The sequence below is a fragment of the Protopterus annectens genome, chromosome 1.part1 (genome assembly GCF_019279795.1).
Source record: "Protopterus annectens isolate FY-2018-M chromosome 1.part1, PAN1.0, whole genome shotgun sequence".
In the NCBI taxonomy this organism is placed as follows: domain Eukaryota; kingdom Metazoa; phylum Chordata; order Ceratodontiformes; family Protopteridae; genus Protopterus; species Protopterus annectens.
The window spans coordinates 1,206,695,067-1,206,711,641 of NC_056726.1; the positions used below are offsets into that span (position 1 = coordinate 1,206,695,067).

A 16,575-nucleotide genomic window follows, 5' to 3' on the forward strand; every position below is an offset into this window, starting at 1 on the left:
CAACTATGTTCCCATTCGGTCATTACAGTCCAATGACAAAAAAAACACCTCTCTGTCCACAAACCTATAAATTCTGATGGGCATGGTTGTACTCATACCAGGTTGCTAAGGCCTGGAAATCCTTACCTTTATCCATCAGGTCAGTACCCAGCCTCCAGTCCTTTAAAACCATTCTGAAAGGCTTCCTAGCCAAAATCTGTTTCTATTCTTGCTGAACCCCAGGATAAACTGTATCCCTAAATATGAACAAGTAGTTGTTAATATCTTACACCTCCTTACTCTCCCATCTCCACTTCATTCAGTTTCTCTCCCCCTGACTCTTTTTCTATATATGCCTTAACCCTGTTTTTTCTGTCACTTTGTATTGTAGTTCTTGTTTGTATTATACTAATTTACCTTCAATTTCTCTATAAAGTTGTTAAAATTTCTCAAAGTATTAGATCATCATCATATAACGTGTCTGTTTTAACCAGTGATGTTATGTGATCCTATCTCGCCTACATTCTGACTGATGGGGATCGGCTCCGACTCGGCACGCTTATGCTATAGAGCGAGGCCTCTAATTGGCTGAGCTATCTTTATCCCAGGATGCACCACCACTAATCCCCCAGATCTCGTTTGCCGCTTACAGAGCTTGGACGTGGTCTCAACATTGGCTGGGCTAAGTACTATATATATAGTCTTTTTTCCTGTCAGTATTTCCTTCATTTAAACCCAAAAGCTGTTTTAACGGCTATTTTTTGTGTACGAGTGTGTTTCTTGTAGTTTCATTGAGTTTTTCATATATTTTCCTGTCAGAGAAGGTTCCGTTTAAGTTAGAGGGGCCTTCCCCTGTACTAACTACTTTAGTGGTTGTGTGTGGGTCAAGTACCCGTTTGAGTTAGAGGGTCTTGACCCTCCTTGTTTCCCCTTTCTCTTTCTTACATTTCTTGTGTAAAAAAAAAAAAAAAATGTTCTTTAGTTTAAATATTTTTCGGAGTTAGTGGCATATTTTGTTCCTGTGTATACAAACTCTTAATTTACTGTTGTTGTCTATTTTTTGTACATTATGTCTAAAGAACATAAACCCTCCGGGTTTAAAAAGTGCACGAGGTGTGGGTTCAAAATGTCCATAACGGACGACCACTCCTCGTGCGTCTATTGTCTTGGCGCCAAACATCTGCAGGAATCGTGCAGTGTATGCCATGCGTTTTCCTCCAGAGTCCTCCAGGAGAGGAAAAACAAATTAATCCTCAAAGGATTAATCAAGCCTTCTTTTGAGGAGGCTTTGTCTTCCTCTCCGTCTCCTTCTTAAAAGAGGAAAGTGCCGGCTCCGACCAGTCAGTCGGATCCGACGGCTAAGAAGACTAAGCAGACTTCTCCATCGGCTCCACGGACTTCGGAGCCGAGGTCGGAACGGTCTGCCTCGATGCCTCCAGCCTCGACCCCTCTGGTTTCGGAGCTGAGGTCTGGGGCATCGAGAGGCGGGTCACCCTCATCGGCTCCACTGATATTGGAGCCGATAAGGGTCATCGGCTCAGACACTTCCCCCTCGGAGCCGAAGTCCTTATCGGCACCGAGGGAAATTTCCTTGAAGGTTTCCTCGAAGCCGATAATTGTTGAGTCCTTTCGGAGCCGGTCCCCGAGCCCTTCGGAGCCGATGGAGAAATCGGTTCGGGCCCGATCGGTATCCTCGAGATCATCCAGGATGTCTGATTCGGACATCGACAGGGTGCTCCTTCGACTCTTCCAGTCTCCGGTGTTCCAAAAGATGGTTTCGTCTCCAGCCCATTTGGCTTCGGAGCCGATGGTCCACTCCCTTACTGTACTTCCTCCTCCAACAGCTTCGGCACCGTTGGAGCAGGTGTTGGTGGAACCAGTGAAGGTGTTAGGGTCAGGCCCGACCCTTGCTCCGACTCCGGCTTTTGGGTCGGAGTTCAGTGCACGGACGTCTTCCTTCGGCCCTGGGGGGGAGGCTTCGGGATTGATGCTTTCGGTCCCAAGTCTCCCTCTTGGTGCATCGGCGGTGGGAGTACCGTCCACTGTCGTGGCCACGGAGGGGGGACCTTCCCAGGATTCTGGTGGTCCCGCCTTCAGGGCTATGAGGAGTGCTCTAGCCAAATCTTCATTGGCTACCTCCACAGTTTCCCCAGCTCCTTCCCTACATTTGGAGACTGGGTCGTTGGCAGTCCCCCTGTCCGCAGACAGCGGAGCCCCTGGGCCTCAGGTTACCCCCGCTGGGGTTTCTCCCCCTCCTGAGGTCCTTCTGAAGCCTCTTCGGAAGAACCTCCCAGGAAGAAAACGTGCAAGAGGAAGCACGTTGACTCCCCTGACGAGTCTTTGACATCTGACACCGATCTCGATGATGCAGAGGGGTCCCCCAAGTCGTCCTCGGATGATGTCTCCTTTGCAGACATCCTGGAAGCCCTAAAACAACAAGGCTGGCAGTCCAAACCTCCCTCTGCTGATGAGTCGGTGTTCCTGAAGGCCTTCGGGGCTCAGCCCTCCGCCTCCTGGGTGTCTCCGCCCTTCGACGAGCACTTGGATTTGATCTGTCGAAGGGCGTGGGAACACCCAGACTCTGTGGAACCGGTGCCCGCTCGTCCAAACAAATTTCTTTCGGCGCCCCCAGATAGAGAGTTCCTTACGAAAGGTGTGGCTGTGGATGCTATGGTGGTGGCATCTGCTACCTAGCAAGATGTAGCAGAGGCTTCTACGTCCGTCCATCCTCCTAATAAGGAGTCTAGGAGCATGGATCGGTACGGTAAGCGCACCCTTAGTTCAGCGGCCTTTACTCTGAGGTCTTTGAACTACCTGACACACTTTACGAGATTCCAGAGGGATCTGATTAAGGAGCTATCCGATACCCTCTTAGGTAACCTGCCTGAGGAGCTGGCCCAGATGGTTGGATCTCAGCTGGCTACAATGTCGTCCATTCCGAACTCGTCCATGAGGCTCATTTCGTATCAGCAAGGCGAGTAGAGCGGCGGGTACAGGCATTGCTCTACGGAGACAAGCCTGGCTCCGCCTGTGTCATTTCGCAGAGGCCTTCAAGTCTTCATTCGCTGACGCCCCCTTTGATGGGTCCTCTCTGTTTGGGCCCAAGGTGAAAGACACACTTACCCTCTGTGAACAGGAGGGTAAGACTCTGACTGCCGTAGGGGCACGATTTTCCACTCCCTTTCGGCCTTATCCCAAGGCTAAAAGAGGAGGGAAGATGTGGTTCCGTAGATCGCAGAAGTCTTACCCCTCTCAGCAGGAAGGTTCCCCCTCCAGAGGCAGAGGAGGGGGAAATTCATCAGGAAGACGCCGTCCCAGAGGCGGCAGAGGCCCCCGCAACACTGGAGACCGCGAGTCCTTTCGTGGCTGTTCAGCTTTTCATAGTCCCTGAGGGATTGCCCGACTGTGCTGCTCCGGAGCCAGTCGGGGGTCGTTTTTTGAAGCACCTGAAGGCCTGGGAAGGGATCACTCAGGACCGATGGGTGCTTCGAATTATCGCCGGAGGTTACTCCATCCCATTCTGTTGTCCCCCCCCCCTCAGTCCAAAAGAATCCCGGACCCGCAACCCAGTCAACGGGATACCGCAGCCTTAGAAATTTCAAAGCTGCTGCAAAAAGGAGTCATCCAACCGGTCCCCGCAGACCAGATCGGATTAGGGACTTACTCAAGATTCTTTTTGGTGCCAAAAAAGACCGGGGACTTGAGGCCCATTTTGGACCTAAGCAACCTAAACCGTTCAGTCAAGAAGTCCAAGTTCCGAATGGTCACTTTACAAACCATTCTCCCATTGTTGGAGAAAGGTGTTTGGATGTGCTCCATAGACCTCAAGGACGCGTATTACCATATCAAAATACATCAAACATCCAGGAGACACTTGCGCTTCAGCCTAGGAGGCAGTCATTTTCAGTTCCGTGCACTGCCCTTTGGTCTCACCACAGCCCCCCAGGGTGTTCACCAAATGCTTGGCAGTAGTGTCTAGGATTCCAGGTGTTTCCGTACCTAGACGACTGGCTTCTAACTGCCACCTCCAAGCATCTACTTCTACGGAGCCTGCAAGCCACAACATCACTGGGCAATTCCCTCGGAATCACCTTCAACTGGCCAAAGTCTGTGTTACGGCCATCTCAAAGAATAAGATTCATAGGGGTAGAGATAGATTCAAACCAGATGCAGGTCTATCTACCTGCAGACAGAATTCAGACCATACAAAATCAGGTTCGAGCCTTACTCCCCAGGTCCAAAGCCCCAGCCAGAATGGTCCTACAGCTATTGGGATCGATGTCTGCCACAGTTCTGCTAGTTCCCTTGGCAAGGTTACACATGAGAATCCTCCAGTGGCTTCTGTCAACTCAGTGGTCCTTTCAGGAACTCCCTCTCAATCATCTAATATGGATCACAGAATCTTGCAGACGGGACCTTCGCTGGTGGCTAGTGTCCTCCAATTTGGATCAGGGACGACCCTTTGTTCTTCCTCCTCCGGCGGCCACTTTGACCACGGACGCCTCCCAGACGGGGTGGGGGGGGCATTCCCTGGGCAGGTCAGTCCAGGGCAAATGGCACCCGGAAGAGACCCCTCTCCACATCAACATCCTAGAAATGAGGGCAGTACTCCTGTCCCTTCAAGCCCTTCACGATTACCTCCCTCAGGGCGTAATTGCTGTTCACTCAGACAACATGTCAGTTGTCTCGTACCTGAACAAACAGGGAGGGACCAGATCCTATCCTCTTTGCAGAGAAGCGATGAGAGTTTGGAAATGGGCAGTCTCGACCAAACGCTTCCTAGTGGCTACTCACATACCGGGCAAGTCCAATGTCATAGCCGACAGTTTGAGCAGAACCATCCTCTCTCCTCACGAATGGTCTCTGAATATGACTATTACAAGGCAGATTTTCAGCGAATGGGGAGTTCCGTGCTGCGACCTCTTCGCGACTCCTCTGAATGCGAAGTGCAAAGAATTTTTCTCCCTAACCCCGGCTCCGGGGAAGAGCCCTATGGACGCATTAGTCCACCCTTGGCCCACCGGCCTGCTTTATGCCTTCCCTCCAGTTCCTCTCCTACCCAGGGTAATTCAAAAGGCATCTCTCTTAGGGAGCAAGATGATCTTAATTGCTCCTTACTGGCCTCGTCAAGTCTGGTTTCCCTATCTTCGGAAACATGCTCTGGAAGGTCCATGGTTCCTGGACCAGGTCCCAGACCTACTGATTCATCAGTCGGGACTACTACATCAGTCCCTACACACATTAAAATTGACGGCCTGGCTCCTCCTCTTCCGACCATAGTCAGGAGACATGCACTGGATCCAGATGTGGTGCACATATTGTCTTCAGCCCACAAGTCTGCTACGAAGAAACTGTATTCTAGCAAATGGAAAAGGTTTGCTATCTGGGCTCAACTCCGGGGCCTGGACCCCATTTCTACTCCCGTGGCAGAAGTACTCAAATTCCTGACCTCTCTTTTCAACCAAGGCTCTTCTGTTTCTACCATCAAAATACAATTGGCAGCGATTTCTAATTTTCATGAATCCATAGACCCACCTTTAATGAGCAACAGGTTGTGTAAGACCTTCTTGAAAGGTGCTGCTCTATTAAGACCTCCGATTTCTCATCCTGCACCTCCATGGGATCTAGATATAGTATTACGTGCCTTGACTTCTTTCCCCTTTGAACCGGCAGCTACCTGTGATCTAAAGTTTCTATCATGGAAGACAGCCTTTCTAGTGGTGATTACTTCAGCCAGAAGGGTTTCAGAACTTCAAGCTTTGTCAGTGAAACCCCCGTACTTGGTTTTTCATACAGACAGGGTATCCCTCAGACCAAATCCTTCTTTTGTTCCTAAAGTCTGTTCTACTTTATGCTTGCAACAGTCGTTAGAGCTCCCAGTTTTTTTCCCAAAATACTCCAATAAAGCGGAGTTTATTTTCCACACACTAGATGTCCACAGGCAGTTACGTTTTTATTTGGATAGGACCAAACAATCAAGGAAGACAGATCAGTTGTTTGTGTCCTTTGCAGAAAACAAATTGGGCAACGCGGTCACAAAGGTCACTATTGCCAAATGGATCAGGGACTGTATTACTCAAGCTTATATTTATTCTAACAAAGAGCTTTCCACCTCTTTCAAGGCTCATTCTACAAGGGCTATGGCTACTTCGGTAGCATTTCATTCTAAGCTTGCTATTGGTGACATTTGTGCTGCGGCTACATGGTCTTCCCCGCACACCTTCATTTCTCACTACAAATTAGATGTGGCATCTAGAGGACGAGCTTCATTTGGTTCCACAGTGCTCAGGAGTGTTTTCCAATGAGCCACCCGGGATTTAGGTGCTAGGACGCTGTCCCATCAGTCAGAATGTAGGCGAGATAGGATCACATAACATCTTTTAGTTATGTACTCACCATAACTTCAGATGTTTGGGATCCATCTCGCCATTCTAATAACCCACCCTCCTTCCCCCTTCCTTGGAGATCAGAGGATATCAGAAGGTCCGAATCCTGTTGTTTCATCTTGAAACATCTAACAATGTTATATAAACAAGCTGTGCATGTGTGCTTGAATGCGGACAAACAAGATCTGGGGGATTAGTGGTGGTGCATCCTGGGATAAAGATAGCTCAGCCAATTAGAGGCCTCGCTCTATAGCATAAGCGTGCTGAGTCGAAGCCGAGGGATCGGCTCCGAACCCATCAGTCAGAATGTAGGTGAGATGGATCCCAAACATCTGAAGTTATGGTGAGTACATAACTAAAATTTTCACATTATGTCTGATTTGGTATAATTATTTAAAATATAGATGTTTTGTAGGTTTACTATTAATATCTTGACTGCGGAATGTGCGCCTATGAATTATTCGAACTACAGATGTTCGAATAGTTCATATGAGTGCATTCCAAATGTTCAAACATTATATTTGCGAATGTCCTGTGCATTCACAAATGTAAGCGTTCAAAGGGATGTACAGAGATCGCAGTACAGTTTGGTTAGGGAAATAGATCCCTTTCCTCACTTTAGTGCGATCTCGGAGTTGGAATTTATAGTTAGGGGGTGTGGGGGGTGCAGCCCCCCACAGGGATGTGTAAGGGAGCTTGCCCCCCTACATAAACAGGATGTTAGTTTTAAGAGGTCGGGATTTACAGCAAGGGTGGTATTGTTGTTAATTGTCGTAAAATGTCGAATTTGACATTTTCGGCAATTACTGCAGATTTACGACTAACTGAACAGTCGTAAATCTGCAGATTAAGTACATAATTATTTTGAATTTCGTACTTTTAATAGTAAACCGTTTTTGTATTAATTTTGAATATTGCAATTTTTTTCTCCCCAGCCCTCCACTGAAAGTGAGCACCTACCCAGTCCGACTTTCCCACCAATCAAATATCAATCAGTCAATAAACAAATAAACAGACTCAAACCAAAATGCCTGTGACTGAATCTTATCAGTACATAGTCTGCCAATAGGCATCATAACTGCAAACTATGCCACATTTACAGCATTCCACAGCTTATTTTTTGTTCTTTTGTGCATCAGTTACATCTTAGTTTATGATTTTGAAGGTGTCGTTATTGCCGGAACAAACTGGTAACATAGATGGAGAATAGATATAAACTAGACAGCATTTATCGTGGAAGAGTAAGAGGTACTGTTTGGTAGTGTGACAGTTAGTTTTGTGAATTGAGGCAGATCGAAATGGGAATGATGTTAGGAGCTTAGAAGAAGTCTGAGACCTTAAATGCCTTTACGTTTCAAGGTGAATAAAGACGACTTGAGCAACCCAGATATGTTTTAGGATAGCTGTTCCTGCAGCTTACATTTCTAGCTGCAGTTGCCTTGATAAGATAGAGTTGTAGTAGTTTTAGATTTTAAATTCATGTGCTGGACTTTTGAGATCAGCTAACGTAATGCTGTCAAATGCACCCATTAAAGTTAGTAATGATGTGATACAAAGTTCATTTAAAAGGGTGTTCCAGCATTTGATGTGGAGAGCTGCCCGTGACAGTGATAATAACTACTCTCATGGCACACAGCTCTGCCCATTTTAGCTATTTCAGATATAAACAAGTGCCTTCTGCTGTGAAGTGGTAAGTGTGTCTCTCTTTGGAACTTCATTAAATACTAGATGAAATAATAATAATAATCATAGCCCCAGCCCCATGTGCCAGAATGGGAACAGCGGTTGTGGATGGATGAATAATAATTATGATAGGAGTAGTAATAGTAATAATAATAATAATAATAATACAATAATAATATAGCATTTCATACAATAATAATAACAAAGCATCTCGTACAAATGCTAACATTTATTAGAACCTAAAATGCTAAGCTTTCCTGTTCATTGACAGTTCATTAGCCATGTGATGAAAGCATAAACTTTCTTACTACTAGTAATTTTGTGCTACTTTTGTAAGTCATTGCTTTTTTGTTTATTTCGTAGTCAGATCACTGCTTGAGTTGCAAAGGATTGTTCACTTACACAATCTGTAGGCCGTGTTTAGTGTTATAACAACTGTATTTTATGTTTTTTAACTAGGATCTGGAAGAACAACTTGAAGAGGAAGAAGCAGCCCGGCAGAAGCTACAATTAGAGAAGGTGACAACAGAAGCTAAACTTAAGAAAATGGAGGAAGACATCCTTCTTCTGGAAGACCAGAACTCAAAATTCTCCAAGGTACTGTACAAAAGAGAAACTTTAGAATTATGCCCCAAGCTCAAACTTATCTCTTGGTTGCTATTAGATTGTGAAATTGTTCTCTCTTTTGAAATGCTGTAATCTTTTGTTTATTGGAGGATAAGGGCCACTGCTCCTACCATCTGCACCCTGCATTCTAGCTGTGTTGCAAAGATGGCACTCTGTCCTTTGTATTTCCTCTGCCCACTTTTCTTGTACCACTACAACCTGTTAAGAGTCACTCCAGAAGTGGAAGTCTGGGTTGCAGGGGTGCCTTTTTCCCACTTGATCAGAATTTGTTTTGGAACATTTTTGGATCTGGAGAAATAACACTTCACCTTGAGGCTGCCACCTATCTTCCCTTCTAGAAGAGTAATTTGCTTTTACATCATGGGGTATGTGCACTCCCATATACATTCTTTAATATGTTATGATGCACACCACACATGTACATTTGTACATAATGATGCATGGTGCCCATTGGATGTCACTCTCTGGTAAGAAGAGTTGTCTTCTAGCTTTCCTGCCATTTCTGTGTGACATACTGTACATTGTCAATATAGCATGGGTAATTACTGCATCCATCTTTTATATCACAGTAACATCTTCAGCATCTTATTATCATTACAGTGTAAGTGCTAATTATATCCAGGTATCAGGCTGTAGTAACATTTTAAACGCATAAGTATCATTGTAGTATAGATGTGTGTGTTCAGCTGTCAGTTTACCCACTTTCTTTACATTGTAGCACACGTAGTAATAGAAAGATTTCTTAACTGCTTTATAAAGAACTTAAGCAAGATTGAAGAGTGCTTGTTCACACACTGTCAGCTCTTTACCTCTGGAATGGAAGTCAGCTTACATGAAATTTCCAAATGTAGACAGAGCTGGATGTTTTATATGGCCACACCCGAAAATATATAAAATAAGAAAACACAAACTTGTCACCGGGCAGTAAAATACAATGGACTTTTGATTTTTTTAAAGCAAAGTGCTAATATTGATATGATAATCTTCAGAGTCATAGAATACCATATGCACAGACTTGCATCACTGATCTGTATCTGAAAAGTCAAAGTTAGAAAATCTTAATTAAATTATGCATTTTACTTCCTAATAATTAGAAGACCATACTGCCATCATCTGTCAGCTGCAAAACTTAAGATCACATAGATCAACAATGATGTTCTTCGTGTTTTACTGTTGCAGTCCTAACTGGCCGGCACAACTACCGGAGAAAAATCTCCATCCTCTAAGAGCTGGCAGATGCCCTATCCAACATCACTACGCTTGGTTATAAGGGGAACTGGCCAGCTCCATGACCTCAGTTCTTTCTTGCTGTCAGAGCCTGAAGCAGAGTACCAGTCAGTGTGTCAGTCACTCCCCACAAGAGAAAGAATACTACAAAAAAGCTAAGTACCCCATTGGGAAACATTTTATGTATCTTTTGACTAATGTCAGGGAAAGTTAATAATTGTCTCTCCTGTGGCAAACAGATTCCACACCAGGACTTGCACTCCTTTTGTGTGACTTGCTTGGGCCTGGAACATGACATTCCCAACTGTCGTTTTTGTGTCAGATTTAATAGCAGGACCATTAAGCATAGGGCCGAGATTTTAGCTAGATACCTTAGTGAGTTGTTAGAACGTTCGCATCCTGTGGCATCTGACAGTTGATCCAAAGTAGATATCCCTAAGTGAAAAAGAGATAAGGAAAAATACCCGAGGCTTAGGGTCTTGGATGACACCCACTCACTGTCAGCCAGTCCACCTAGGTTTATGTATGAAGAAGATGAGGCACTTTCGCAGCCCCTTTCGGTGACCAAGGTGGTGGTGCCGGCCTCTACGGACACCCATTCAGAGTCCAGTATGCCTTCTGGTCCCTCAACATTTTTTTAAGCTGTAGGACTCTGTTCACTGGTTGGGTCTGAGATCACTTTGCAGGTCACAGCTTCCAATGACCTCACTAAGACCACCTATGGCTTTTCTCACTGCCAGGAAATTGCAGCAACTTTTCATCCATAGGAGCCAGGTGCCCATTCTGCACTGGACATCAGCTTCAAACTGAAGCCTAAGGCCACTCATAAAAAAGCGGCTCCTTCCAGCTCCAGTCTTATCAACACAATCTTGTGAGTTTTGCTGAAGACCTAACCTCTCTGAGTCGTCCCCAACTAAAAGAAAAAGGGATACCCCTCCAGAAGATCTTTCTGACCCCTTTGAGCCAGATGATGATTCTGACCAGGAAGATTCTACCTTTGAAAAGGGTGTTTCCATTGCCTACATTGGGAATTCTGACTCAGAGGAGAACCTCAGCCCCCCTCCAGAAGATACTTCCTTTGGGGAAACCCTGCACACCTTGTGGGAGCACTTCACTGGGAAGCTCAAGACTACCCTCAACCAAAGAAAAGAATTAGGGAATTTCTTAATCTCCCTGAACACAAATCCTTCGCCATACATCCTGTTTTACAGGTGGTGGGCGATGGTTTTCAGAACTCCTCTTTAAAACCAGACTCCCTGCCTCCTGGTCCTAGGAAGCCTGACAGGTTTTATAGGGTTCTGGATTCACACAAACATCTTTTCAAGAATCATGTAGTAGACCTTGATGTTGTGACCCCTGGCCCTGAGGGAGCCAAAGCCAGCTTTTCCAAAAATCCTTTGCCCACAGGTAAAGAAAGTAGGGCCTTTGCTACCCTCACTATGAGGGCCTTGAATTGCCAGTTTTGCATGGTTAAATATCAAGAAACTATTCTGGATCAGATGAAGCAGAAACTGATGGGCACAGAGAACAGGAGTCTCTCTAAAGAGTTATTGGAACTTTGTAATTAATTCCTTTTCTCAGGTAGCAAAGCACTCCCTGCACTGTGGCTGTGATGCAATGAAAGTTTCCAGCAGAGCTGCAGCTACAGGCTCTGTCATCAGAAAACATGCTTGGCTGAGGGAGCAGTCCCTTCCAGAGCATGTCATATCCAACCTCCTAGACACCCCTTTGGACAAGGACTTTTTCTTTGGCCCCAAAGCTGAGGCTCTACTCAAGAAAGTGGTGGATAAGGCCAAGTCCATGCAGACTATTAAGGACTTTCTTCAAGTCCAGTCTCCACTTTTCATCATAAAATGTCCTATTAAGCATTGGTCCTTTCCTTCCCAATCTATAGCTTGGCAAAGAAAGACACATAGAGAAAGGAGCCAAAGACAGCACCAAAGGTAAAGGCAGTGACATTCAGAACCAATTAGGCCAGGGGGTTCAAAACCACAAACCCTGGCAGGGATCAACCATAACTCATCTGTGGTACTCCCTACCGCAATCCCCCCTCCCAACTAGGGGGAACACTATCACTAGTCCACAAAAACGGAGCTCTCATTACTACAGACCAGTGGGTGCTAAGCGTTATATCAAACGGTTGCAAGCTCAAATTCAGTCAACCCTTTAAACCGTCAGGCTTCCCAGACATTCCACCAAACCATAAAACAGAGACATTAGCCCAGATAGAGGTTCTGTATGCTCAGGGCTCGGTGGTACTGGTACCAGAACACTTAAAAGGAAGAGGATTTTACTGCAGACATTTCTTGGTACTGATTAAAGAAGGCACATGGTGGCCAATACTAGGCCTGTCAAGACTCAACCAATTCCTACAGGTTCATAGGTTGGTACTAGGCTATTGGCCCTAGGGCCTATACAAGCCTAGCCATAACAATTCCCTGGCTATTTCTTCCCAGAATATTTACTTCCCTGGTCCCCTGTCTAGCAGAGCGACTGATGTGATCCCCGGGGTGAATTTCCTGTCTCCCATCCAATCGTCAAGGTTCCTTTTGAAGAGGGCCAAAGAGGCGCTCAGCTTGACATGTATGGGCAGTCTATTCCACAATATGGGGAGTCTCTGGGTCAGGAACCTATCCCTCCAGAATGTTTTGTTCATTGTGATGACCAGGTTTAGATCCCTGGAGCATGTGGCTGTGATGGATTGGGATTTCTTTAAGTGTAGCATGTCCAACAGCACTGGGTTTGACGTGGCATTGTATGTTAAGCAGAGATCGCCTCTGAATAGGCAATATGTGACAGAGTATAGCTGGAGTTGTTTTAGACAGCCAGCATAGGGCATCTACTTTAGGCCTGTGATTCTTTTAGTGAGGTAATTTGGTGCCTTTCCAGTTGTTGCAGATGTCTTGTGAGGTACATACCAAACAGGGCGTTGTATTCTATAATGGGTCTAATGAGGGATGAGTACAGTGGGACAATGACCTCTTTTTTTCTGGATGAAAAGCCCTTAGTGATGAGGTGTGCCACATAGAAGGATTTCCTGACTGTTGTGGCTATGTGGTTATCGAAGGTGAGACAACTGTCCACCTGTGTCCCTAAGTCCCTTATCACACTTTCGGTGTTTAGTGTACTACCACTTATGTGGTAATTCATGGGTACATGTTTTTTCCCAAAGGGGATAACTGTATATTTCTTGGCATTGAGCTTGAGCCCATGGCTCTGGCACCAAGCATCTGTTGCTGTAAGGCCCTTTTGTAGAATATCCACATAATTTGGGGATTCAATAATGGCTCCCGGTTTGCAGTCATCTTCAGAGAAGTCAGTGCCAAACAAGAGCAGTCCCAGGACTGAACCCTGAGGTACTCCGCTTGTCACTTGTCTGGAGCTGGATTTTGAGTCAGCTACTTTTACAGTGTGGGTTCTGTCAGTAAGCCGTTTGGCAACCCATCGAGTGACATAGGGATTAATGCCCAGCTTAGTAAGTTTATCTATGATTCCACGGTGGGGGATGGTGTTGAAGGCCTTGGCGAGGTCCAGATAGGCTGTGTGGACCGCCTTACCCTCGTTCACGGCTCTGGAGACTGATTCGAAGAAGTCAATCAGGTTGAGGAGACGAGATCGGCCCTTTATGAAACCATACTGGGTGGGATCCAGTGTTTGAAAGTTGCCAATGTCTTTGTTTATAAGTTCCATGGTAATGCGTTCCATGGCTTTGCAGATCAGGCTTGTCAGACTGATGGAACGATAGTTCCTGGGATCCATGGTGGATCCCCACTTGTGGAGTGGGATAACTATAGCTGTGCACCACTCATTGGGCACGAAGTCTGAGGTAAGGCTATGATTAAACATGACACTTAGGTGAGGTGCCAGTTCATTTTGTAGTTCATGTAGTACACAGCCCGGGATGTCGTCTGGTCCTATGGATGCTGTATTCTTAGCTTTGGAGAGTGCATTTTTACCTTTGTGGCCGTGATTACCGGAATTTGGCAATCTTTTGGTATTGAGATGGGCCCTTTATGGGTGAGAGGGGGGTGAGGTTGGCACTGAATCAATCTGCCATGATATTGGCAATATCCTTGTGATCAGTATATTTAATGCCATTCTGTTGTAGCTCAGAGCAGATCTGAGCATTGCCATTTAGATTCTTGACATAACTATAGAATGCCTTGTGGGTGTTCTTGGAATCTTTGGCAATTTTATTTTCTTAACTAGCTTTGGAGGATTTTATGAGGGATCTCAGCTTCTTACTGAGGCTGGTAATGGAGTTTTTTGCATCCTGGGATTTTCCCCTTTTTTGCAACAGTTTCTGTCTTGGTTCTGTTTGGAATGGCATGATTCATCCACGAGTGGATGTGCTCATACAGTGCCTTAGTGTAGGATTCAGTAGTCGAGCTTTCATTTCCCGTCTGCATGGGTGTCATGAAGTTTGTCACTTTTGACTTGAGTAGCATGAAGTTGGCTTTGGAGAAGTTTTTTTATGGAGGTTTCCCTACTGTGGGGTGGGGGTGGGATGTGGGCTTCAAGACTGATTAGCTTATGGTCAGACCTGACCAACAAAGGGGTGACAGCAGGTGTGGAGCATCGATCTCCCATGTTGGTAATGACCAGATCTAGGATATTTGAGCCCCCGGTGGAACTATGGATTAGTTGGTCCAGAGTGTTGGAATTTATGAATTCCAAGAATCGTTGGGCAAAGGTGTAGGTACCCGAGTAGATGTTCTTCGTGTTTCACTGTTGCAGTCATTACATTTGGTTATCTGCTTGCAGTAGCCCTCAGTCAGCCTGATTAACAAAGTCTTGAGTCCTGCGTCGGTTGCTGTCCCTTCTTCCATGACATCAGGTCGTTAGGGGTATAAAACATGCGGCCGATGCCATTACATCAGTCTTTCTTGCCGTGCGGTGCCCGAAGCAGAAGCAGTTTGCAACTGCCGGTTGGCCGACTCCTGAAATTTTCGTTTTCGAGTTTCAGAACCGAAGTCTTCAACTAAAGCTAAGTACCCCGTTGGGAAAACTTTTTCTTGCTCCTTACCGATGTCAGTAAAAGTTAATAATTGCATTACTTGTAGAAAGCAAATACCGCATAAAGATTTTCATTCGTACTGTATTCCTTGGCTAGGCCCTGACCACGACGTACCTTGCTGTCGGTTTTGTGCTTTATTTAATCAGCGCACTATCCGTCGTCAGTATATTTTCGCCTCTAAATATTTCGGTTCTCGGTTTAATTATCCAGAAATGTTGTCGGTTAGCCATCCGACTACTGGGATTCCGAAAAAACACAAAGATAAAGACAGAGACAAGCTGCCGAGGTCCAAAACTGCCGACTATGCTTCTCCTAAGCCAGTCGCCAGTTCGCTGGTACTCGGTGAGGCGCTTTTGCAGCCCATGATACCCGCTACTTCTGCTTAGCAGGCCTCTACTGAGACCCATTCGGAGTCCGGTATGCCGCGAGATGCTTCAACTATGGAACCTGTGGATGTCTCTACCTTGGATGGGTCTGGAGCCGCTGTGCAGGCACTGGCTTCTGAGGGTGTATTCTGGCCTTTGGACTTGCATACTAAACCGACTCCTCCTCCTTCATTTAGGCGTAAATCTCGAACCATGCCTAAAAAACTGATGCCCAGGCTGCATGCTCAGGCCTCTATGCCTAAAACCAAATGATAACAATGGCTGAAGATCTTACAACTCTAATCAGGGGAAGCCAGCCTCCCCCTTCTAAGAGACCTAGAACTGAAGTTGTTTATGAATCTTCTGACCAGGATTCTGATTTTTCTGATTCTTCTGATGATCTGGATTTGCCCTTATCTACTTATGAGGATTCTGATGTAGAGGACTCTATTCCCTCTGCTTCCCCTCCTGAGGATTTTTCTTTTGGTGAAACCTTACATACTCTAAGAGAGCATTTCCACTGGAAAGCCAGGATTTTTCTGATTCAAAAAAGAGGCTTAGGGATTTTTTACTCCTGCCACAGCATAGACCTTTAGGTATTCCTCCTGTACTAGACATTGTTGATGATGCTTTTTCGGAATCTAGTTTGGCTCCTGATTCTTTGCCTCCTGCTCCCAGAAAACCTGACAGATATTACAGAGTTCCTGATTCACACAAGTTCTTTTTTAAAAATCCTATTGCAGATCCAGAGACTATTTCACAGAGACCCAAGGGCATTAAGGGTTCTACTGCTAAAAGTCTTACCCCTTCTGATAGAGACTCCAGGGAGCTGGATAGATGGGGTAAGAAGGTTTACAATTCTGCAACCTTGGCCATTAGGGCTTTAAACTGCCAGTTTCATATGTTAAAGTATCAGCAACATGTTATTGGATTGCTTAAACAGAAAATGATGTTGATTCCTGACTGTGCGGAAAATAAAGAATTACAGGATTTAATGCATTCTGCTGAACAGGTTGGAAAACATACTTTGCAATGTGGATTTGATTCATTAGAGGCCTCTTGCAGGGCTGCTGTTACTGGCTCTATGCTCTGAAGGCATGCTTGGCTTAAGGAGCAGTCTTTGTCTGATCATGTTAAAGCTAAATTGTTGGATGCTCCCTTAAATCAGGACCGCCTTTTTGGCAACAAGGCTGAGGAAGTTCTTAAAAAGATGGAGGATAAAGCTAAATGTATGCAAACTGTTAAAGATTTCTTACAAGTTCAGCCTCCAAGATTTAGTAGGCACTGGCCC

At 45.5% G+C, this 16,575-nt stretch overlaps 1 protein-coding gene across 4 annotated transcripts in view; it reads left to right on the forward strand.

Moving 5' to 3' along the window:
• Nucleotides 1-16,575, forward strand: part of LOC122809252 (myosin-10-like) — a 3,714,157-nt gene that overhangs the window by 2,546,669 nt on the left and 1,150,913 nt on the right. For all 4 annotated transcript variants that reach the window (XM_044080584.1, XM_044080595.1, XM_044080606.1 and 1 more), the window contains one exon: nt 8,508-8,645. In XM_044080584.1, the coding sequence (XP_043936519.1) occupies nt 8,508-8,645 (138 nt within the window). The remainder of the gene's footprint in view (nt 1-8,507; nt 8,646-16,575) is intronic.